This window comes from Thalassophryne amazonica, chromosome 13, assembly GCF_902500255.1.
Source record: "Thalassophryne amazonica chromosome 13, fThaAma1.1, whole genome shotgun sequence".
NCBI lineage: Eukaryota > Metazoa > Chordata > Actinopteri > Batrachoidiformes > Batrachoididae > Thalassophryne > Thalassophryne amazonica.
Window position 1 is genome coordinate 92984213 of NC_047115.1, and position 24570 is coordinate 93008782.

General features: G+C 44.4%; 1 protein-coding gene across 1 annotated transcript in view; it reads right to left on the reverse strand.

Annotated features, from left to right (window-relative positions):
* LOC117523561 (cadherin-23-like) overlaps window positions 1-24570 on the reverse strand; it is a 157634-nt gene that overhangs the window by 14842 nt on the left and 118222 nt on the right. Inside the window, exons 23-26 of the mRNA XM_034185123.1 lie at window positions 23050-23170; window positions 21685-21764; window positions 21562-21602; window positions 21381-21441 (exon numbers count right to left, since the gene is read on the reverse strand). Coding sequence (XP_034041014.1) covers window positions 21381-21441; window positions 21562-21602; window positions 21685-21764; window positions 23050-23170 — 303 coding nt within the window. The remainder of the gene's footprint in view (window positions 1-21380; window positions 21442-21561; window positions 21603-21684; window positions 21765-23049; window positions 23171-24570) is intronic.

Consider the following 24570-nt stretch of genomic DNA (forward strand, 5'->3'; position numbering starts at 1 on the left):
CATGACCTTGAAAATCTGTGGTTAAAGAGTCCGGTGTGTGTGACAGTGTCTCACCCCTCGAATGAGTACTTGTTAGTGTTGGGCATGTCCAGGATGTCCATGAGACCCTGGTTCCCTGGGTGACAGAAGACAGAAAAGACAAATGCCATTGCTTGACTAAGATGAAAATGATTAGCAGAGGCACAAGCCCCATCCAGAGGAGGCCGGACCGCCCACTCAGCGGCGCTGCGTCTCACCTGTGGAACCTGCAACGATGGCTTTCAGCTTCCTCTGATGTCTGCAGCACAGGAAAAGACAGAATCAGGAGGTGGTAAACATGTCTGCGTCATGGTGTCTGAGTGGTGTGAGGACGTTCTTACACTCTGCGGTAATGCCAGTTCATTGTGACGAACAAGATACCAGCCAGGCACAGCAGCACGGCCAGGATGATGATGACCAGCTGTCACACAAACACACAGTTTTACATTTTCAAATACACACAAACAGATGGACAGTCAGAGAGCCAACGAGGCCTTCACCTTGGACCCGTCCCAGCGTGTCCCAGCATTCAGACCCGGGGTTCTCATCGCATGTTACAAAGATCAGCAACAAAGTCACAATTTACTAAAGAAAAGACACGATGGAGCCGGTGTGGATGCTCTGTGGCACACCAGGGGGCCAAGGCAATGGACAGACCACATTAGTCATGGACGTGTTCCGATAACAACAACCAATCAGTGTCATCTGCCCCTCCCCTTCAGACACAAGTGCACCAACTGCTGATGCGTTTGTAATGAGAGGGTGAACACAGAAATGAGAGGACGTCTGTGGACAACAGGAATAATTGCACAGAAAGCAGCAGGCAATAGAGACAAAAATACTCCTGTCAAAGTACCACAAAACGCCAGACGTGGAGTGACTGCGATGACAGCTGGAGCTTAATCGTTCGCTGAGAGTTAACGGATTCCTTAGCCAAAAAAAGAGTTAATCATGTTATTAAATTACAGAGGTGAAGCTCCTTCTGACTAACGTGTCTATGTATTGAAACGTGTTTCTTTCTGACCTCAAAACACAAAGCACGAGATCGCAGAAGAGGTCATGTCTGATTTCTGGCTCCATCGTTACGCAGAAGTAGAACAGGCCAATCAGAGGCCAGCTCCGTCGCTATGTGGAAGTAGAACAGGCCAATCAGAGGCCAGTCAGACCACCAACTGACTTCCCCAATAACCACAGCTCAAGTCTACGTGGTCTACGTGTTGTTGTCCTTTCGGCTGCTCCTGTTTTTATTTCTTGTTCGGGGTCACCACAGCAGATACAGCCAGATCCACATTGGTATGAGGCACAAGTTTTACACCAGATGCCCTTCCTGATGCAACTCCAGTTTACTTGGAGAAACACAAACAGCCGCTGGTGTTCTCCAGAGGTCTCCCATCTAAGTACTAACCAGATCCTGCACTGCTTAGCTTCTCAGGGTGACACAGAGCAGACCGGCTAGGACTAGGTGGGGAGATTATATCTCCACACTGGCCTGGGAACACCTCAGGATCAAAAAGTCAGAGGTGGTCAATGTGGCCCAGGAAAGGGAACTCTGGGTTCCCCTGCTGAAGCTGTTGCCCCCTGCGACCCGATCTCGGATAAGCGGTTGAAGATGATGATGATGATGATATAGAGACCATCCTGGGAACCACCGGAAAAGTTAAAGCTGAAGACCCGAGGTCAGACTGTGGTTTGTGGAGGTTGCAGACCTGAAGTGTGGAGAGGTCATCAGGCAGTTTGTCCCCAATAGCAGGCTGAACATCCAGGATGTTATACTCCCGGAACAGGTTCCTCAACTGCTCCTTGTTCTCATCAATCATCTGGATCACCCTGGAAATCACAAGTCAGAGACATCAGCGTGTGCACTGTGCCACTGCAAACACAACATTCCACACGCCTTAGCTACAAACCTTCAAACCCCCCCCCCCCCAATGGTACAGATGGGTTTTATCAAACAACAAGGGTTCTATTTTGAGAGCAGACACAAGAATGACTTCCATAGAAAACACAAGCCCATTGTGGGTATGTTTGGGCACACTTTGCTGTGGTGAGAATCCTGGCAGCAAAGCTGGACTCTGGGTGCAAACAAAGGTGATGGATTTGTTCTATATGTTAGGAGTGGGTGTGTTGTAGTCTGAACATGATATCAACCGCTCAGCGGGTTTCCATTACTCTCCCACATGAGCTCAAGTGATATGGTGATTGAGAGCAGGCGTCACCAACTCTGCTGCTGGAGATCATCTGCCCTACATGTTCCCAAACTCCCCCTGCTCCATCTACTGCTAATTAACTAAGTCAGAGGTGCTCAGCTAATCAAGAGCAGGGAAATACCAGACGTGACTAATCAGCTGCAGTGAACCCTGGAAAAAACAACAGAGGGGAGGTGATGTCCAGGTGTGGAGCTGGTGACATCTGACTGAGAGTGTGCTGGACGCAAAAATCAGAACTGTGTCGGGTGGCAACTCTTAACACTTGCAACAGCTGTGTGCCCTTTGTGCTGGTTTGAACACAGTCACCTGTCCGTGTGTCTGTTGGAATGACTACATTGAACTCCGGACCCACTGAGAATCTGATGTAATGATGAAAAACTGAAAAAAATCATTATTATTTTTAAATAACTTGATATTGAAACTAAAGTAGACATTTCTAACAGGGGCGACTCTAGCTTCAGGTGAAGTGTGTGTATGAGTGACTTGGTAGGGTTTGCCAAAGTCTTTTTTCTGCACTCTATTGTCATCATTTTTAATTCTACAATTTTTATTTTATACACTGGAAAGCTTGTAATTCTGCATGCAGCAGCATTCATCAATCAGATGTTGTTGATGAAGACCTTTCCCATATTTTAGCACACCCTTGCCCAATCCCCCCCCCCCCCCCAATCCGCCACTGCTTAACACATACAGTAGTGTTCAGAATAATAGTAGTGCTATGTGACTAAAAAGATTAATCCAGGTTTTGAGTATATTTCTTCTTGTTACATGGGAAACAAGATACCAGTAGATTCTCACAAATCCAACAAGAACAAGCATTCATGATATGCACACTCTTAAGGCTATGAAATTGGGCTATTAGTAAAAAAAAAGTAGAAAAGGGGGTGTTCACAATAATAGTAGCATCTGCTGTTGATGCTACGAACTCAAAACTATTATGTTCAAACTGCTTTTTTAGCAATCCTGTGAATCACTAAACTAGTATTTAGTTGTATAACCACAGTTTTCATGATTTCTTTACATCTGCAAGGCATTAATTTTGTTGGTTTGGAACCAAGATTTTGCTCGTTAGTAGTGTGCTTAGGGTCACTGTCTTGTTGAAACACCCATTTCAAGGGCATGTCCTCTTCAGCATAAGGCAACATGACCTCTTCAAGTATTTTGACATATCCAAACTGATCCTTGATACCTGGTATGCGATATATAGGCCCAACACCATAGTAGGAGAAACATGCCCATATCATGATGCTTGCACCACCATGCTTCACTGTCTTCACTGTGAACTGTGGCTTGAATTCAGAGTTTGGGGGTCGCCTCACAAACTGTCTGTGGCCCTTGGACCCAAAAAGAACAATTTTACTCTCATCAGTCCACAAAATATTCCTCTATTTCTCTTTAGGCCAGTTGATGTGTTCTTTGGCAAATTGTAACCTCTTCTGCACGTCTTTTATTAACAGAGGGACTTTGCGGGGGATTCTTGCAAATAAATTAGCTTCACACAGGCATCTTCTAACTGTCACAACACTTACAGGTAACTCCAGACTGTCTTTGATCATCCTGGAGCTGATCAATGTGTGAGCCTTTGCCATTCTGGTTATTCTTCTATCCATTTGATGGTTGTTTTCCATTTTCTTCCAAGCGTCTCTGTTTTTTTGTCCATTTTAAAGCATTGGAGATCATTGAGGATGAACAGCCTATAAGTTTTTGCACCTGCGTATAAGTTTTCCCCTCTCCAATCAACTTTTTAATCAAACTACGCTGTTCTTCTGAACAATATCTTCAACGTCCCATTTTCCTCAGGCTTTCAAAGAGAAAAGCATGTTCAACAGGTGCTGGCTTCATCCTTACACAGGGGACACCTGATTCACACCTGTTTGTTCCACAAAATTGATGAACTCACTGACTGAATGCCACACTACTATTATTGTGAACACCCCCTTTTCTACTTTTTTTTTAACTAATAGCCCAATTTCATAGCCTTAAGAGTGTGCATATTATGAATGCTTGGTCTTGTTGGATTTGTGAGAATCTACTGAATCTACTGGTACCTTGTTTCCCATGTAACAATAAGAAATATACTCAAAACCTGGATTAATCTTTTAGTCACATAGCACTACTATTATTCTAAACATTACTGTATATTGTTTGATAAACTTCTTTCAGCTTCTCTCTTTTGCACTTGGGGTCGGCTACGGATCTGCTTGTTGATCTGGTGGACATTTTATGCTGGATACACTTCCTGATCCAACTCCACATTACATGGAGAATGGACAGGGGTGGTCTTGAACTGAGAACATTCTGCTCTCGAAACAAGCGCAGAAAATAGAGCATTTGCAGCAGTGAAAACTGAATTTGAAGATTATTTGTTAATGTGTATGTAAACTTGTGTCAGGCGACTCATCGGTGTGTGAAATCCATTAGCCCTGAATCCAGCACAGGTTCATTCATCTGATCATCTGTGTGATTTCACACAACTGGAGGTAACAACAAATCCATGACAGCAGAGATACAAGACCTGTCAACATCAAGGATGCGGTTGGTCTGCTTGTTGACAACATGGATCAACATGTCTGTCTGTGCATAATTCACTCGGCCCTTCTTGTCCACGTGGAAACTGCAAAAGAGGGGGGGGGGGGGTATGAGTGAGATGTCTCTGTACATAATGAATAAACACTGTGTAGTGGTAGCTGACCTGTAAGTCATCAGTGTTAACAACAGCTCCTGTGATGTTGGACAGCAGGTTAATGAAGTTCTCCTGGAATAGCCGGACCTTCTCAGGGATCTCGTTGATGACTATCTTCACCCTCTGGTCATCTCGGAGGATATAGATGCCCACCTTGGCAGAGTCGCTCTGGCCAGCAGTGTCACATGCCAAAATTTTCTAGCTGAAAATAGCCCGGATCATAGGCCGTGAAGAGGTCATAGGTTCGGATGATCCCATCTGTCTGACCTGGTACGTAACAAACAGAAGAGTCTTTCTAAATACAAACTGAGCTTCATCCATGTAAAATGACATGGAATTTCATTTTGTTTGATATGTTTTTGCAGCAGAATAAAAAATGTGTCTTTCCAAATTCTTCCCAGTGCACACTGGATTTTGTCAGGCATGTGTTCTGGCTCTGACCCTGTTCCAAGCTTTCGTCGATTGGGTGTTGGGTTGTGTTGGGTTGGCTTAGGTATATGTGTTGGCAACAAAAGGTTTTAGTGACCTTTCCTTCATGAACGATTGTGTGATCTCTATGGAACCTCTGGGCAAAATAACTTTTGTTTGTAGTTCACTTCTAATACCTTGTATGGACTAAACATGGTGGAAGGGTTCCATGGTAGTCAAGGATGAAGTGCTTCAATTTTGGATAGAATGTGTTTTGTTATTTCACTAATAAAGAGCATCTTACTGACCGTGTACACTGAAAAATGAGAATAACTGAACCAACTTAAATGAACTGTTTCAATTGGTAACATCTAAATACGTTAAGTTTGAACTTAAATGAGTAAGTTAGTTATAACTTACTAATTTAAATTCAAACAACTTAAGTTGTTTGAATTTAAATTGGTTTGAATTTAAGTTGGTTCTTTTTTCAGTGTAGTTGTATTATTTTGGTTTTAATACAGAAACAGAAGATCTTGATTGCTGACCTTTAATCCTGCTCACTTCAATTAAAGTATCAGCCCAGGTCTCCCATGTGCCTTCTGACTAAAAACAGTTGAAATTTAAAATCTCAGAAAATCTTTCCCTGTTCCACTCACCACTACACTCTAAAAAAAAATGATCCGCTGTCTCAGTGAGAAAAAGTGATGAAATTATTTCAACTTAACTAGAGAAGTTCTGTGCCATTAATCCAATTGAAAGTTGAAATAACATTTAAAAAAATCCTATGCAAATTGTTACATAAATTTTCTCCTTGAGACAGCAGTTCCTTTTTAGAGTGTACACACTGGTCAGGGTAATGTGTCTGAACTAAGCATGTGCAACTACATAATCCTACCTTCAGATAAAGTTTGAAAAAATTCTAATGTTTTGTAAATGCTATATAGTGACCAGCCTCTCCTGAGCAGGATCACTCACTGATTATTGGAATGCACAGCTCCAAATTAAAGGAACAGATGCAAGGTCAAAGTGTTATTTGTATTTATTTTAAACATTTTTTGTAAAATAAAAATCATGAACAACAAAAACTTAAAAATTTCAACAATATATTATCAAACTATAGAACTGAATAAAACTCAGATCATTTTATTTTTTGCACAAACACACATGCAATAAAAAATGTGTAAGAGCGCTCTTCAGCATTTGTAGAAAATAAATGTCAGAATCTTTGTGAAAACTACAGAAGTGGGTTTTAAGAACAAATTTCATCTTCTAGAATGGTTGGTGAATGAGACCTAATGTCACCTGTGAAGTCTCAGCTCGAGCCTCGCGGGACAGCGACAGGACATCAGAGGCGTGGCTGTGGCTTATTTGAAGAACAAAATACAGTTCCAGAATTCTCACATTTATTTACAGCACTAAAAAAAAGTTGAAATGCATGTTGGAAAAATTATTACGACATAATATATAGACCAAAAGGCGCTCATCAGCCCATCCCCAGCAGATTACCAAAAGGAGAAAAAGACAACAAAAAGAGAGAACAGACTTTGGTGTTTTATTGAACCTTTACTTATTAACCTAATTAATGAGTTGTTTGTGAACGTGACGTGCTCGTAGACCTAAACACAGCAGAGTGCACGGGAAATCTTACCGATAGTGAAGATGCTGCCGACGTCCTCGGTGTCGTTGGCCTGTAGCTTGATGTAGCGGATTGAAAGATGTGATATTCGACCACACTATTATTGCCAATGTCGTTATCGATGCCATCACTTTGATTAGGTCTGAGCCCACTTTGGCGTTTGCTGCAACCCCTGAACGAGGCGGCACACACAGAGGAGGGTGACTGCACTGATATAAAATGGGTTCACATGTCGTAATCCAGATTACCTGCTGTGTATTCCTCTTTAGTGAAACGTGGCTTCTGATCATAATGTCTTCCAGCTCAATGCGAACCTCCTGCAGACTGGGGTCAAGTGCAGGGTCCAGAGCTCTGCTCCGTGCTGCCCTCTGACCCCTGGGAGGAGTCCAGTTCCTGTTGCTGGAAGCTTTAACGATGATGGAGTAGACCGGGATCTCCTCCCGGTCCAGTCCTTGTTGACCTTCAGCTCTCCTCTGGGATCATTGCAAAGTTTCCATCAGTGTTTCCCCCTGCAGGAAAGATTTGTGGTCAGCCTCATAGTTCCAACGCACTAAAACAATAAGAAAGACCCACAAATCTGCACACATGATCTTATTCATCTGGTTTGGAAGTAAGGCGAGTTGATCTGAGCAGAAAATCTTCTTGAAGTCTGGAGCCGTATTTCAGGTGGTTTGACATAACTATTTGGTGTGTGTGTGTGTGTTTTGCTGTGTCCTGTGTGTTTTGCTGTGTCTGTTACACGCACACTTGTGCATTTGTGTCTCGCCTGGAAACTGTTTCAGCCGCTGCTCAACTAATAAATCCTTTTGTTCCACACGCTATTTTTTCGACATGACTTTTACAGTGTGCATTCACTTGGGGGTTTTTTGTGTGCGAGTGTGTTTTTATTTTAATGGTTCAGTTAGATGATCCAGCCATCACATAACAGCACACGTCTTGTCAAACATTTTATAATATATAAATTTAAAAATATAAATACATATAAACTCACAGTAATTGTTGATTATTTGTATAATCCACATGTTCTGAGTCACAGAGCTCTGTGGGGTAACATCAGCCTTTGGAAAAGTTAACAGCATATGACACACTGGACACAGTCATGTGACTGTTTTCATGAATGTGATGTTACTACAGCAACTGATGTGGTCAAGAAGCCAAAAGAGACCTCTGCGCATGTGTGTGTAGGATGAGGAGTCACCAGCAATAAAATAATAGACGATTGCATTGGTGCCTTCATCGGCGTCCACTGCTCCGGTCACATTCCCCACCACAGTGCCTGGAGGCGAGTGCTCCGGTACGGTCAGCCGCTGGTACAGCAGGCCGCCACGCTGGTGTGCACAGAAACACAAATATGGAATCAAGTCCATTCACTGAAAACTGTTTGCAAAGTACAAAGTGAACATTTGCCAAGGGAGAAAAAGAAGAAGGAAGCAGATAAACCAAGAATTTGATCTGAATCCCAATCAGGTTAAGTTAACAGCCTTAAGGAACTTCTGGGTCAACCTACAATGCAAAAAAAAAAACAAAACAAACAAACAAAGGCAGTGATTCTGACATTTATGACTTTGACTTCTATTTCACTGCGGCCAGCAGAACCCAAGATATTTCATATTTTGTGAGGTCATCTTCATTTCATTTGTTAAGCGACATCCATTTCTACATTTGAGGCCTACAACACAGTCAAAAAGAAGTTGGGGCACTGAAACATTTACCAAGTTTTAATGTTGCCATTCCTTCTCACAACACTTTAACAATGTTTTGGCATTGAGGATACCAAGGGATGAAGCATTTCAGGTGCTAATTTGTCCAATTATTCCTGTAGACACATCTTAAGGTGTGCAGCAGTACGGCTGACGTTAGTACCGTCTCAGGGATCGGAGAGCACGGGTATTCAGTTTAGGTTTGTGCCCTGGACCTTTACACACTGAAATTCCTCCAGATTCCTTGACTCATTTAATGATATTATTCACTGTAGAGGAAGAAATATGGAAATTCCAGCTTTTCTTTAAGGAACATTTTTTTAACATTTCCTCGAGAAATGACCAAACAGCCTTCTCTGAATTTAATCTGATCTGGCTCATGGCAGAGGTGAGGAGTGAGACAGAGTGATATCAGAACAGCAGACAGGATATCACAACGGAGAAAAGAAAGAATGCAAGACAGCCTCAAGTGGCAGCAGACAAGAAGTGCACAGCAACGGGTGGAGAAGCTGCTTCTCTGAGCCCACCTCAGAGACGGATGAGTTCTCCCCCCGGCTGGTGGACTTGGTGACCAGTCGGGCTGCAAAGAGCTTTTTCAGTCTCAGATAGTCGTCCAGGACCACTTTGAGCAGGGAACCCTGACAGGACGGCAGTCTGGGTCAGAATCGAACACAACACCTGCCTAATACAGTCCGACTCTGACGGCACCCGTTAACAAGAATCCACAGCAGAAACATCTCTTTACTGAAGAAGCTTCATATGTTCTTGGGACACACTGCAGGAGGTCGAAGGTCACACCCTCTGACCTCGTCCAACAAATCATTTTAGGAGTGACGACAGGAGAGACGACATAACTAAAGGAGGCATTCACATGTCCCTGACCAGTGAAACAAAGCTCACCTTGATGGGCCCTTCCCTCATGATGTGACCCAGCTTAGCGATGTTGTCGTACTCCTGAATGGCCGCTCTTAGGTAACGGTCATCGTCAGGCTTTGCTTGAGGCTCTCGACCAAATGTTCCCTGTGAGAATGAGACAAACAGTACAGAGTCCAGACCAAACCACTTCAATGTTTTAACTCCTCAATGAACGTTCTGCTTCAATGCACCGTGGGAGTTCAGGGTTTTTAAATGTTGTGGTTTATGTTAGTCTAACAGTGTTGTTAGTGTTATTGATTTATTGTGTTTTTGTAGTTCAGTGTTGCTCTTACCATGAGTTGAAATTCATGAGTAAAATGTGTGCTGGTTTTAATGTCTTCAGCTACTGTCTTTGTCAAATGCAAAGCACCTGCTTACAGCAGCTGTGCGTGCGTGCATGTATGTATGTATATGTGTGTGTGTGTGTGTGTGTGTGCGTGTACGTGTGTGTGTGTGTGTGTACGTGAATGTGTGTAACTTTGATCAGGGACAGAGTACAGCTGACATTAACTGTTTGGTGTGTTTATGTATTTTGGGTCAAGGATGAATGGTGCTAAAACGGAATGCTGATAGGACTAATAGTTTTGGAGAAGCTATGAATAATAGGCAACATTGCTCATAATTACATTTTAGACTCACACCTTTCCAGCAGGGGGCAGTAAATAATTTTTATATTAAAAACGTGAGTGTAAGTGCATTAAAATACATGCATGACACAAGAAAGTGAAAACACTTATTTCCATTGTGGTCCATTTAAAAACCAAATGACAAAATAGAAGTAACAATAAAATAATGCTAATAATAATAATAATAATATGTGTATATGATAACAAGAACCTAAACAATTTATAAATACATTAAGACAGTAAATTAACATTTATATAATATATATAATATATATATATATATCCATCCATTCATCCATCCATTTTCTTCCGCTTTATCCGGAGTCGGGTCGTTGGGGGCAGCAGCTCAAGCAAAGCCGCCCAGACCTCCCGATCCACACACACCCCCCCTCCTCCGGGGGAACCCCAAGGTGTTCCCAAGACAGCCGGAGATGTAGTCCCTCCAGCTTGTCCTGGGTCTTCCTCCTGATGGGATGTGTCCGGAACACCTCTCCAGCAAGGCGTCCAGGGGGCATCCGGAAAAGATGCCCGAGCCACCTCAACTGACTCCTTTCGACGTGGAGGAGCAGCGGCTTGACTCCGAGCTCCTCCCGAGTGACCGAGCTCCTCACCCTATCTCTAAGGGAGCGCCCAGCCACCCTGCGGAGGAAACTCATCTCGGCCGCTTGTACTCGCGATCTCGTTCTTTCGGTCGTGAGCCAAATCTCATGACCATAGGTGAGGATCGGAATGTAGATCGCTCGGTAAATCAAGAGCCTTGCCCCCCTACTCAGCTCTCTCTTCACCACGATGGTCCGATACAGCGACCGCATCACTGCAGACGCTGTACCGATCCGTCTATCGATCTCATGCTCCATCCGTCCCTCACTCGTGAACAAGACCCGGAGATACTTAAACTCCTCCACTTGAGGCAAGGACACTCCACCGACCTGAATATATATATATATATATATATATATATATATATATATATATATATATATAATTAACAGGAAATAAAATGTTTGAGTTCTTCTTCTAAAAACTGTTGAAGTCTAACATTCTAAAAACATTCTGGAATCACACACCATGACAACTCATTCTAAAAACTTTGCCACCCTAACCACTAAGATGTCAGCTACCTATTTTGTAAACACTACCCAATCTAGAACCCGTGGATCCCAACGGGCAACGCACTTTTTCCAAGTAAGGCTCTACCTATAGAGTCTATTCCAGCAGTCACTGGCTGAGAGGTGGTACCAGTTTATCACAGGACCACATGCACAGCTACGGTCAACTTAGAGTTGGGGAAAATGTGCAGATGTTACACAGAAAGAACCAGGTGGGAAATGATCTCTGGACCTTCTTGCTGTGGGGTAACAGTGCTAACCACTAATCCACCGTGCCACTCGGTTTGATGCCCCAGATTGACTGAAAAGCAAACTTGTTTTCCTTATATCCTATCGTTAGACCTGTTTGCCATCTATTGAATGCTGCCATCTGGTCATCTTGTCAGCAATAATCATCACATGCATGATAGAAATTAGGAGCAGGTGTGGTTGAAGTTACATGTACTCTCTGAAATGAACTTGTTCGTCAGTTTCTTTCATTTCCAAAGCCTAGGTCTGGGGACCACGACGGGAAAGAAAGAAAGACAACGTCATACACAGGCTCTGAGGCTCATCAGCTCCAGCCTGAAGGGGATGAGAAAATGATTCCACACAGATGGAATGCCAATCCATTGCAGGCTACTTCCCAGGCCGAGGCCGGTACCTATTTCCAGCTGGGTGGACTGGGACCAGAACAGTCCAACTCTGCAACTACAGTACTTATTGAAAGTAAGAACTAATATAGACATTTTCCTTGCACCCTATGTTGATTTTCACAAAGTGCCTGAATTATTCTGAGTGGGCTCCTTTCTGGGGCATCCAAACAATCTGCAGAATTGCCAAGAAATTGCCCATATTACATATTGGCCAAAATTCAATGTGTGAGCAACATGTGGATTTTTGCTTTGATGCACAATGAAAGTTCATCCAATATTGGAAGACTGTGACCATGAAGTCTTGGAGAGGAAATGGTGGTGGGTGAGTACAGAGGATCGCTCTGTGCATGATCTCAACAAAGTGACGTGTGTAGTTAGTGCCTCTTTGTTATAGTGATGTCTATGCTTACCTGCTCATTAACTGTGATTAGACAAATGAAAGAATCAAGAAACACAACATGATGATGGAAGAAACATAAACATGATGATGACTATCAGCTGTTCACTGACCATCATACTGAACTTGTAGAAGCTGGAGGTATTGATGCATATGAAGCCATGTGAAGCCCAAACAGTGTCAGACAAATAGTACAACATTCTACGTGGTTGCTGTTTGCCATACTTCATTACATAGTTGTCCAATCTGGTTTATACTTATTTGATGTATTTCCAACACTTGCGTTCTGAACACTCTGCGGATTAGAACACAACTGGATAAATGCAACTTGTACAGTATAAAAAGCCAATATAATAATAAGTGCCCCCCCCTACATTGGTTCATGGGTAACTGTTGGCGATATGGCTAATTGGTGGACATCATATCAATACCCAGGTATGGTGAGTGATGTACACAGCAGGGCTACAATCTCAGAATTTTTCCCAGTGAAACGTGGTGTTCGTCAGCTCTGCTTCTTTCTCTGTTTAGTGTTTGCATGGAAGCCAGCAGCTTAGGTGTCTTTAAAGGCATGGAAAGGGTTACTGACCTCATGTGTCTGTCTATATGTATCGGCCCTACAACAGTCCGGGGGCCTGTCCAAGGTGTAACCTCTCACCCAGTGATAGCTGTGATCATCTGCTCCAGCTGACCTGTGACCCATAACCTGAATATGTGGGTTTTGAAAATGGATGGATGGACTTTACAGAAGATGCTGTGGTCTTGGTGGAGATCTGTAGCTGTAGCACTTGAGTAGCTGAGTGAAGAATTAATGTCAGGGTTTGTGATAGTCCTGGATCAAGATGAAGATTCATGTTTTTAATGACTTCCTGGGTTTCTGTACTGTCTGTGTATCTGTAATGTGTCGAACTTGGAGAGACATTCACTTGTCTCGCAGTAACATTCATGTGTCTGGGTTCTCGGACTTTGAGATCGAGAGACGCCTGGGAAGAGCTTGTTGAGTAATGAGGTCGCTGGGCAGAGGGGTTCGGTGATGTTGGTATCTTTGCAGTAGAACAAAGGTGCAAGTCTTCATGGTCCTGGTGCTTCCTGTCTCAGCATGTGGTTGTGAGATTTCAACACTAATCAGTGACCTAAGAAGATGACTGGATTTCTTTGGTACTAGGTCTTTTTCAGAATGACTTTGTGTCAAACAGGAGGTTAGTTTGGGAGACGGATGAGTGTCACTTGCATTGTGAGAGAATGTCAGCTATGAAAATTTTGTCATGTGACGGACTTGTCTGGGGATGATTCTGCGTACAGACGCCTCACTGTTGACGACCTCAGTGGCTGGAGAAGGAGCATAGGACATCCACATTTCACCTGGATGTGGCAAACTTTTGAGAGGTGATGATGGACTGACTGTTTGTCTGCCTGGGTGGTTCCCATCCAGGATCCAGGGTGGTTCTGTAGCATGGAGGATGCAGTGATGTGTGTCATCAGTGCATGCCCCCAGACTGGGACGATGTGTATAAAGTATGTTGTCCAAGGACACAGGGAGGTAGCTTGAAGTGGACACACCTGGATCTGACCCCAACTCCTGCACCTCAGAGCAACCTTATTATTTAATATCTAACAAAAAAAAAAAAAGAAACCATCACCTAATGTTCTGACCAGTAAATCATATGTCCCGTTAACTGAGGTATGTACAAGGGCTGTCCATAAAGTATAGGTCCTTTTTATTTTTTTCAAAAACTATATGGATTTCATTCATGTTTTTACCCTCAGACATGCGTGAACCCTCGTGCGCATGCGTGAGTTTTTCCACGCCTGTCAGTGACGTCATTCGCCTGTGAGCACTCCTTGTGGGAGGAGTCGTCCAGCCCCTCGTCAGAATTCTTTGTCCTGAGAGTTGCTGAGAGACTGGCGCTTTGTTGATCAAAATTTTTCTAAACCTGTGAGACACCATCGAGTGGACACTGGTTGAAAAATTAGCTGGTTTTCGGTGAAAATTTTAAACGGCTGATGAGAGATTTTGAGGTGATACTGTCGCTTTAAACGACTTCCCACAGAGCGAGACGTCGTGCAGCACTCTCAGGCGCCGTCGTCAGCCTGTTTCAAGCTGAAAACCTCCACATTTCAGGCTCTATTGATCCAGGCCGTCGTGAGAGAACAGAGAAGTTTCAGAAGAGTCAGTGATTCAGCATTTTATCCGGATATTCCACTGTTAAGGAGATTTTTTTAATGAAAGACGTGCGGACAGTCCGCGCGTTGGGACACAGCCGGCGCAAGGTGCGGCGGCACAGGAAAAACCCTCCGTGTTGATAACCATTTGTAAAATCCAGGCGGCTTTTGATGCTTTCAGTGGAGTGAGTATATGAGAAATTGTTTAACAGCTGGACATGTTCCAACTTGTCCTTAAGGCTTCCAACGGAGGTGTTTTTCCTGTGGCGGAGCGTCGCGGTGGCTGCGAGCTGACGCTGCAATCTGCCCGCACGTCTTTCATTAAAAAAAATCTCTTTTAACAGTGGAATAGCCGGATAAAACGCTGAAACCGACTTCTTCTGAAACTTCTCTGTTCTCTCACGACGTCCTGGATCAATAGAGCCTGAAAATGTGGAGGTTTTCAGCTTGAAACAGGCTGACGACGGCGCCTGAGAGCGCTGAGCGACGTCTCGCTCCGTGGGAAGTCCTTAAAGCGACAGTATCACCTCAAAATCTCTCATCAGCCGTTAACATTTCACTGAAAACCAGCTTAATTTTTCGAACCGTGTCCACTTCAATGTGTCTCACAGGTTTAGGAAAAAATTTTGATCAACAAAAGCGCCAGTCTCTCAGCACTTCTCAGACAAAGGAATTCCGACGAGGGGCTGGACGACTCCTCCCACAAGGAGTGCTCACAGGCGAATGACGTCACCGACAGGCGTGGAAAAACTCACGCATGCGCACGAGGGTTCAAGCATGGTCTGACGTAAAAACATATGAATGAAATCCATATAGTTTTTTGAAAAAAAAAAAAGGACCTATACTTTATGGACAGCCCTCGTATGCTGAAGTCTGAATTCTCCTTGTCTTGTATCGCAAACAACAGCCAGCCAGACCCGGATTAAAGGGGCACTAACATGCGTGCGTGCGGGGCTGTTCCACAGGTCTGTGATCTCGCTCAGGTTCTCAGGCAGGTCATCTTCATGGTCCGCTTGGGCAGCCAGCTCCAGGTTTCTACAGAATGGGTCCAACCACACCTGGATTAGCCCTGCAGAAGAAATGGAAAAAATAAAATCTTGAGACTATTTTCTTGAATGAACAACTAATAACAGCAGACATCATCTCTAACATTTTCCACCCAGCCCTCATGATGTGGTGGCAATGAGATGTAAAACATTTTGGAGACAGGCGTGTGCGATATGACGATATTACAACATGAATGATTAAATGTCTGACACGGTCAGAGAGATCGTCAGTGTTGTGCAGCGGCGTGTAATATCAGGTCCAAAGAACATGAAAGATTCAGGCAAAACAGATGAGTGAAGTACCTCAGAACCCATGGAGGCCTGCAGGAAATATTGGGATGGGAGGTGGAGCAGACAGAGCTGGTGAAACTGTGGAGGTGGATCACGAGTTCAGACTGGAGTTTTGCATCCAGCTCCAGCCAGAATCAATCCGGATTGGTTTAGCTGGATAGCATTTTAAATCTGAGGATAAGGCCAGTATCTCACAGAGAGGCCCAACTCTGGTGAGCACTGCGAATCTGAATCTGCTAACTTTGTTGGCACAAATCAGAAATCAAATCCCGTAATCTTACAAAGCGCTGAATGCTGACAGAAGGAATTTCTGCTGCCTTTGAGGAAGAATTACTTTGACTTTGAGAAAAGAGGAAAAAAAGGAAGAAGAAAGGTACCTGTTTTTGGTCACAGTGGTTACCAACAAAAAAGAACTTTAGCGACATGTGTCACAAACACTTAAACTGCTTTACAAACGTTGCGGAAAAATAAATCCACAAATAATGTTCCAACTTTATTTGCAACAGAAAAACTGTTTGTGACCCTAAAAAACTGTTTACAAATGGTTTTGCAACCTTTTATGAACCCTGACGAAATTCAAAATTCATTACCTTTGTCACCATTTGCCGCTCTGTGAGTTAGGGCCCCTGGCACACATGACGATTTAGCCAGTGTATGCTGACAGCCTCTTTTCCACCGAGTGGTCCGGTTCAGTACGGCACGGTATGATACGGGTTTGGAATGGTTAAGTCTGGTTTGGTTTGTGTTTCCACCGCCAGCAGAACCTTTTGTTTGGCAGGGTGGAACATGTAATTATTGATGAGCACTTCATATGAGTGCGCGTACACTGTCGAGGGGCCTCACCCATCTACACAGAGGTCAAACAACAGTAATTTAACATTTTAAATGTTTAAAGACATGCAGGTTAGTGGATTGGAAACTTTTTAATTGTCTAGGTCTACCTTGCAAAGAAAATCTTGAGCTCAATGGGACTAACCTGGTTAAATAAAAGGTTAAAAAGTGCCAGCATTCTCTGGTTCAGGCTGAGAAACGTACAAAACACAGTGGGGCTTCTTTAAAAACACTACATTTCTTCAGCCACGACAAGGAATTAAAGTATTTTCAGAAGTTGTTTTCCAAATCAGGACGCTTTATGTGGATATGTTTTCAACAGGCTGTGATGATGAATCAGACTGTTACCACGTAACAGATAAGATTAAGACTTGGTTAAGAATACTTGATTAAAATGGTTTTAATATTTGAAACAGTCGAACTGTTCATAGTCTGCAGCTTTCAGTTGTTGGGGCCAATCAACGGACAACATCAATGGACATGTTTCGACTTATGAGTAACTTACAAGAAACGGGTGTCAACAATCGCAAAACTTACCTACAACTTACTGTATGTCCCGTGTATGAGGACATATGAGTCATATGCTGGCATGTGTCAAAAATATTGTGTATGCCCACAATTTTTCAACGTACACCAGCGTGCTTCGTCATGCTCTTAACTTAGACAAAACGTACCCAGAAATTATTAGACTGATGCCAGTATTTTTAATACAGTCGACATTAGAGCTGAAACAACTAATGGAGTTAACTGATTAAAATCTTTTATTAAAATAGTTGTCAACTAATTTAGTCATCGATTAATTGCTAAATAACTTTGTTTTACCGCAAATGTTTAGTTTATTCCATATAATCAACCGAGCTTTGCTTTGAATCTTGAACCAGTGAAGGAGTACTGTTGGTTTAATTTGTTTTATTTCGCTTTATCTTAATTTTTCCCCACTAAAACCCTAAAGAGCATATGTCTGTGAGGAATATTTACCTTTTTATGTTAAACTGACCTGTTATGGTCTTCTGAAACAGTTGATAGATGTATTTTATGTTAACGCCGATGCTAACACGTTAGCATGTCTACAGCGCTTTCAATGTTAAAGTTAGCATTAAGCTGCTGGCATTTCAGCATGTTTGTGCATTTGTTTTCTGTATAATAATTAATGGCTCAGCGTTTGTTGTGGTAAAAGAGTCAAATGTATTACAAATTAAAATATTTTTTTTATTTATTTTATTTATATATTATTAATAATAATATAATATTAATAATAATAGCAACAAATATAATAGTAATAATAACTAATAATGCTACAATACAATTTTAGAGAAGACATGAGTCACGTGTGTCATTGTGAAATGACCACATAGTTTACAAGTTATACAGAGAATTTTGCACATATAATGAGTCAGGCTACAGTTTTTGATTTAGGTTTATGGTTAACTAGTTATGCTAATTGCTCATCAACAAAAATACCTCTTTTTTCACCATATATTTTATAACATTTATATGTTTCAATGTTGTTTATGGCAACTCATCACTTTGATAAAGCAATGTCATTTGAATTAATTATTTTGTTCTTTATTATAAACTGTTTTATTCTTACTCCATCCTCCATGGCCTCCCCAAACTCCTCCCAGACCCGAGTTTTTGCCTCTGCGACCGCACAGGCTGCGGCACGCTTGGCCTACCGGTACCTGTCAGCTGCCTCTGGGGTCCCACCTACCAACAAAGATAAGTAGGACTCCTTCTTCAGCTTGACGGCATCCCTTACTTCCAGTGTCCACCACCAGGTTCGGGGATTGCCGCCGCGACAGGCACCAGAGACCTTGCGACCACAGCTACGAGCGGCCGCATCAACAATGGAGGTGGAGAACATGGTCCACTCGGACTCCATGTCTGCAACCTCCCCCGGGATCTGGGAGAAGCTCTCCCGGAGGTGGGAGTTGAAGACCTCGCTGACAGAGGGTTCCGCCAGTCGTTCCCAGCAGACCCTCACGATATGTTGGGCCTGCCAGGTCTGACCAGCTTCCCCCACTCCCAGCGGATCCAACTCACTACCAGGTGGTGATCGGTTGACAGCTCTGCCCCACTCTTCACTCGAGTGTCCGAGACACGTGGCCGAAGGTCAGATGATACGACTACAAAGTCGATCATCGACCTCCGGCTCAGGGTGTCCTGGTGCCACGTGCACTTATGGACACCCTTGTGCTCGAACATGGTGTTCGTGATGGACAAACTGTGACTAACACAGAAGTCCAACAACTGAACACCACTCAGGTTCAGATCAGGGAGGCCGTGCTTCCCAATCACCCCCCTCCAGGTCTCACTGTCGCTGCCCACGTGGGCGTTGAAATCCCCCAGGAGAACAATGGAGTCCCCAGTCGGAGCGCTATCTAGTACCCCTCCCAGGGACTCCAGGAAGGTCGCGTACTCTGCACTGCTGCTCGGCCCATAGGCCGAGACAACGGTGAGAGACATGTCCCCGACCCGGAGGCGTAGGGACGCAACCCTCTCGTCTGGATTGGCAGACCGGGGTGGTGGCCCATCTGTTGAAGTAGGGGGACTGAAGGGTGTGTTCCAACTATAGGGGGATCACACTGCTCAGCCTCCCGGTAAGGTCTATTCCAGAGTACTGAGAGGAGAATTCGACCGATAGTCGAACCTTGGATTCAGGAGGAGCAGTGTGGTTTTCGTCCTGGTCGCGGCACACTGGACCAGCTCTACACACTCCATCAGGTGCTCGAGGGTTCATGGGAGTTCGCCCAACCAGTCCACATGTGTTTTGTGGATCTGGAGAAGGCGTTCAACCGTGTCCCTTGGGGCACCCTGTGGGGAGTGCTCCGGGAGTATGGGGTCCGGGGTCCTTTGCTAAGGGCTATCCGGTCCCTGTACGACCGCAGCAGGAGCTTGGTTCGCATTGCCGGTAGTAAGTCAAACCTGTTTCCAGTGCACGTTGGCCTCCGCCAGGGCTGCCCTTTGTCACCGGTTCTGTTCATTATTTTATGGACAGAATTTCTAGGCGCAGCCAGGGTGTAGAGGGGGTCTGGTTTGGGAACCACAGAATCTCGTCTCTGCTGTTTGCGGACGATGTGGTTCTGTTGGCTTCGTCAAATCAGGACCTTCAGTGTGCACTGGGGCGGTTTGCAGCTGAGTGTGAAGCGTCCGGGATGAAAATCAGCACCTCCAAATCCGAGGCCATGGTTCTCGACCGGAAAAAGGTGCTTTGCCCTCTTCAGGTCGGTGGAGTGTCCTTGCCTCAAGTGGAGGAGTTTAAGTATCTCGGGGTCTTGTTCACGAGTGAGGGACGGATGGAGCGTGAGATCGATAGACGGATCGGTGCAGCATCTGCAGTGATGTGGTCGCTGTATTGGACCGTTGTGGTGAAGAGAGACCTGAGTCGGGGGGCAAAGCTCTCGATTTACCGATCGATCTGCGTTCCGATCCTCACCTATGGTCATGGGATTTGGCTCATGACCAAAAGAATGAGATTGTGAGTACAAGCGGCCGAGATGAGTTTCCTCTGCAGGATGGCTGGGCGCTCCCTTAGAAATAGGGTGAGGAGCTCGGTCACTCGGGAGGAGCTCGGAGTCGAGCCGCTGCTCCTCCACGTCGAAAGGAGTCAGTTGAGGTGGCTCAGGCATCTTTTCCGGATGCCCCCTGGACGCCTCGCTGGAGAGGTGTTCCGGGCACGTCCCATTGGGAGGAGGCCCCAGGGAAGACCCAGGACACGCTGGAGGGACTACATCTCTTGGCTGGATTGGGAACGCCTTGGGGTTCCCCCGGAGGAGCTGGGGGAGGTGTGTGTGGATCGGGAGGTCTGGGCGGCTTTGCTTGAGCTGCTGTCCCCACGACCCGACTCCGGATAAAGCGGAAGAAAATGGATGGATGGATGGATGGATGTTTTATTCTTTATTTTATATTTCAACAGCCAAGGGACATTTGACGATTTGTTGATTTTCAAATATTTTAAGTTTTCAAATAATGTTCTGTTGTTAATAAAGCGATGGAAGTAAAGAAAAATTGTTTCCCTGGCACATTTTTAAAAAATTCCCCGCTAATCTGATTAATCGATTAATCGTGTCGAAACATGCATGTGACGGTTTTCTGATGCTCACATCTGAATGTGTGTGTGTGTGCATTTCTGTGTGGTGATAAAGTGACAGAGACAGAAGGTTGTTTGTTCTGAGCGCATTACTGGAGAAGACACTGAGGGGGCACGGCTGTAATCTGACATCACGGCCCCAAGATCTCTGGATTTAAACTGCATTTGCTTTCAAGCCGCCACAAATCCTGCTCAATTCCTTCTAAGCTCTTCGATCTAACAAGGCTGTAATGTCAAGAAATGTAAAGATGGTATTTTGCCCATGTATAATAAATAACATACAGTTTTATTCCTTGACTGATCATCTGTGAATATGTGATTATGGCGCTCACATCACATCAGATCAGATGATTTATTAGACTTCTGAAATTTCAAACTGCAGCAGTCTTGACATTTTTTTTTCTTAAAAGAGAATTGTGATAAGGTTGTGGATTGAAAATAAATGATGATATATTTTTGCCATATTCCCCACCACTAGAAGGCGCAATAGTTATTTTCCATGATGTGAACACACACACACACACACACACTGCTGTTAACAGCACCCTCTTCATAACCTTCGGATGAGGTGAACATGACCTTGAAAAATCTGTGGTTAAAGAGTCCGGTGTGTGTGACAGTGTCTCACCCCTCGAATGAGTACTTGTTAGTGTTGGGCATGTCCAGGATGTCCATGAGACCCTGGTTCCCTGGGTGACAGAAGACAGAAAAGACAAATGCCATTGCTTGACTAAGATGAAAATGATTAGCAGAGCACAAGCCCCATCCAGAGGAGGCCGGACCGCCCACTCAGCGGCGCTGCGTCTCACCTGTGGAACCTGCAACGATGGCTTTCAGCTTCCTCTGATGTCTGCAGCACAGGAAAAGACAGAATCAGGAGGTGGTAAACATGTCTGCGTCATGGTGTCTGAGTGGTGTGAGGACGTTCTTACACTCTGCGGTAATGCCAGTTCATTGTGACGAACAAGATACCAGCCAGGCACAGCAGCACGGCCAGGATGATGATGACCAGCTGTCACACAAACACACAGTTTTACATTTTCAAATACACACAAACAGATGGACAGTCAGAGAGCCAACGAGGCCTTCACCTTGGACCCGTCCCAGCGTGTCCCAGCATTCAGACCCGGGGTTCTCATCGCATGTTACAAAGATCAGCAACAAAGTCACAATTTACTAAAGAAAAGACACGATGGAGCCGGTGTGGATGCTCTGTGGCACACCAGGGGGCCAAGGCAATGGACAGACCACATTAGTCATGGACGTGTTCCGATAACAACAACCAATCAGTGTCATCTGCCCCTCCCCTTCAGACACAAGTGCACCAACTGCTGATGCGTTTGTAATGAGAGGGTGAACACAGAAATGAGAGGACGTCTGTGGACAACAGGAATAATTGCACAGAAAGCAGCAGGCAATAGAGACAAAAATACTCCTGTCAAAGTACCACAAAACGCCAGACGTGGAGTGACTGCGATGACAGCTGGAGCTTAATCGTTCGCTGAGAGTTAACGGATTCCTTAGCCAAAAAAAGAGTTAATCATGTTATTAAATTACAGAGGTGAAGCTCCTTCTGACTAACGTGTCTATGTATTGAAACGTGTTTCTTTCTGACCTCAAAACACAAAGCACGAGATCGCAGAAGAGGTCATGTCTGATTTCTGGCTCCATCGTTACGCAGAAGTAGAACAGGCCAATCAGAGGCCAGCTCCGTCGCTATGTGGAAGTAGAACAGGCCAATCAGAGGCCAGTCAGACCACCAACTGACTTCCCCAATAACCACAGCTCAAGTCTACGTGGTCTACGTGTTGTTGTCCTTTCGGCTGCTCCTGTTTTTATTTCTTGTTCGGGGTCACCACAGCAGATACAGCCAGATCCACATTGGTATGAGGCACAAGTTTTACACCAGATGCCCTTCCTGATGCAACTCCAGTTTTACTTGGAGAAACACAAACAGCCGCTGGTGTTCTCCAGAGGTCTCCCATCTAAGTACTAACCAGATCCTGCACTGCTTAGCTTCTCAGGGTGACACAGAGCAGACCGGCTAGGACTAGGTGGGGAGATTATATCTCCACACTGGCCTGGGAACACCTCAGGATCAAAAAGTCAGAGGTGGTCAATGTGGCCCAGGAAAGGGAACTCTGGGTTCCCCTGCTGAAGCTGTTGCCCCTGCGACCCGATCTCGGATAAGCGGTTGAAGATGATGATGATGATGATATAGAGACCATCCTGGGAACCACCGGAAAAGTTAAAGCTGAAGACCCGAGGTCAGACTGTGGTTTGTGGAGGTTGCAGACCTGAAGTGTGGAGAGGTCATCAGGCAGTTTGTCCCCAATAGCAGGCTGAACATCCAGGATGTTATACTCCCGGAACAGGTTCCTCAACTGCTCCTTGTTCTCATCAATCATCTGGATCACCCTGGAAATCACAAGTCAGAGACATCAGCGTGTGCACTGTGCCACTGCAAACACAACATTCCACACGCCTTAGCTACAAACCTTCAAACCCCCCCCCCCCCAATGGTACAGATGGGTTTTATCAAACAACAAGGGTTCTATTTTGAGAGCAGACACAAGAATGACTTCCATAGAAAACACAAGCCCATTGTGGGTATGTTTGGGCACACTTTGCTGTGGTGAGAATCCTGGCAGCAAAGCTGGACTCTGGGTGCAAACAAAGGTGATGGATTTGTTCTATATGTTAGGAGTGGGTGTGTTGTAGTCTGAACATGATATCAACCGCTCAGCGGGTTTCCATTACTCTCCCACATGAGCTCAAGTGATATGGTGATTGAGAGCAGGCGTCACCAACTCTGCTGCTGGAGATCATCTGCCCTACATGTTCCCAAACTCCCCCTGCTCCATCTACTGCTAATTAACTAAGTCAGAGGTGCTCAGCTAATCAAGAGCAGGGAAATACCAGACGTGACTAATCAGCTGCAGTGAACCCTGGAAAAAAACAACAGAGGGGAGGTGATGTCCAGGTGTGGAGCTGGTGACATCTGACTGAGAGTGTGCTGGACGCAAAAATCAGAACTGTGTCGGGTGGCAACTCTTAACACTTGCAACAGCTGTGTGCCCTTTGTGCTGGTTTGAACACAGTCACCTGTCCGTGTGTCTGTTGGAATGACTACATTGAACTCCGGACCCACTGAGAATCTGATGTAATGATGAAAAACTGAAAAAAATCATTATTATTTTTAAATAACTTGATATTGAAACTAAAGTAGACATTTCTAACAGGGGCGACTCTAGCTTCAGGTGAAGTGTGTGTATGAGTGACTTGGTAGGGTTTGCCAAAGTCTTTTTTCTGCACTCTATTGTCATCATTTTTAATTCTACAATTTTTATTTTATACACTGGAAAGCTTGTAATTCTGCATGCAGCAGCATTCATCAATCAGATGTTGTTGATGAAGACCTTTCCCATATTTTAGCACACCCTTGCCCAATCCCCCCCCCCCCCCCAATCCGCCACTGCTTAACACATACAGTAGTGTTCAGAATAATAGTAGTGCTATGTGACTAAAAAGATTAATCCAGGTTTTGAGTATATTTCTTCTTGTTACATGGGAAACAAGATACCAGTAGATTCTCACAAATCCAACAAGAACAAGCATTCATGATATGCACACTCTTAAGGCTATGAAATTGGGCTATTAGTAAAAAAAAAAGTAGAAAAGGGGGTGTTCACAATAATAGTAGCATCTGCTGTTGATGCTACGAACTCAAAACTATTATGTTCAAACTGCTTTTTTAGCAATCCTGTGAATCACTAAACTAGTATTTAGTTGTATAACCACAGTTTTCATGATTTCTT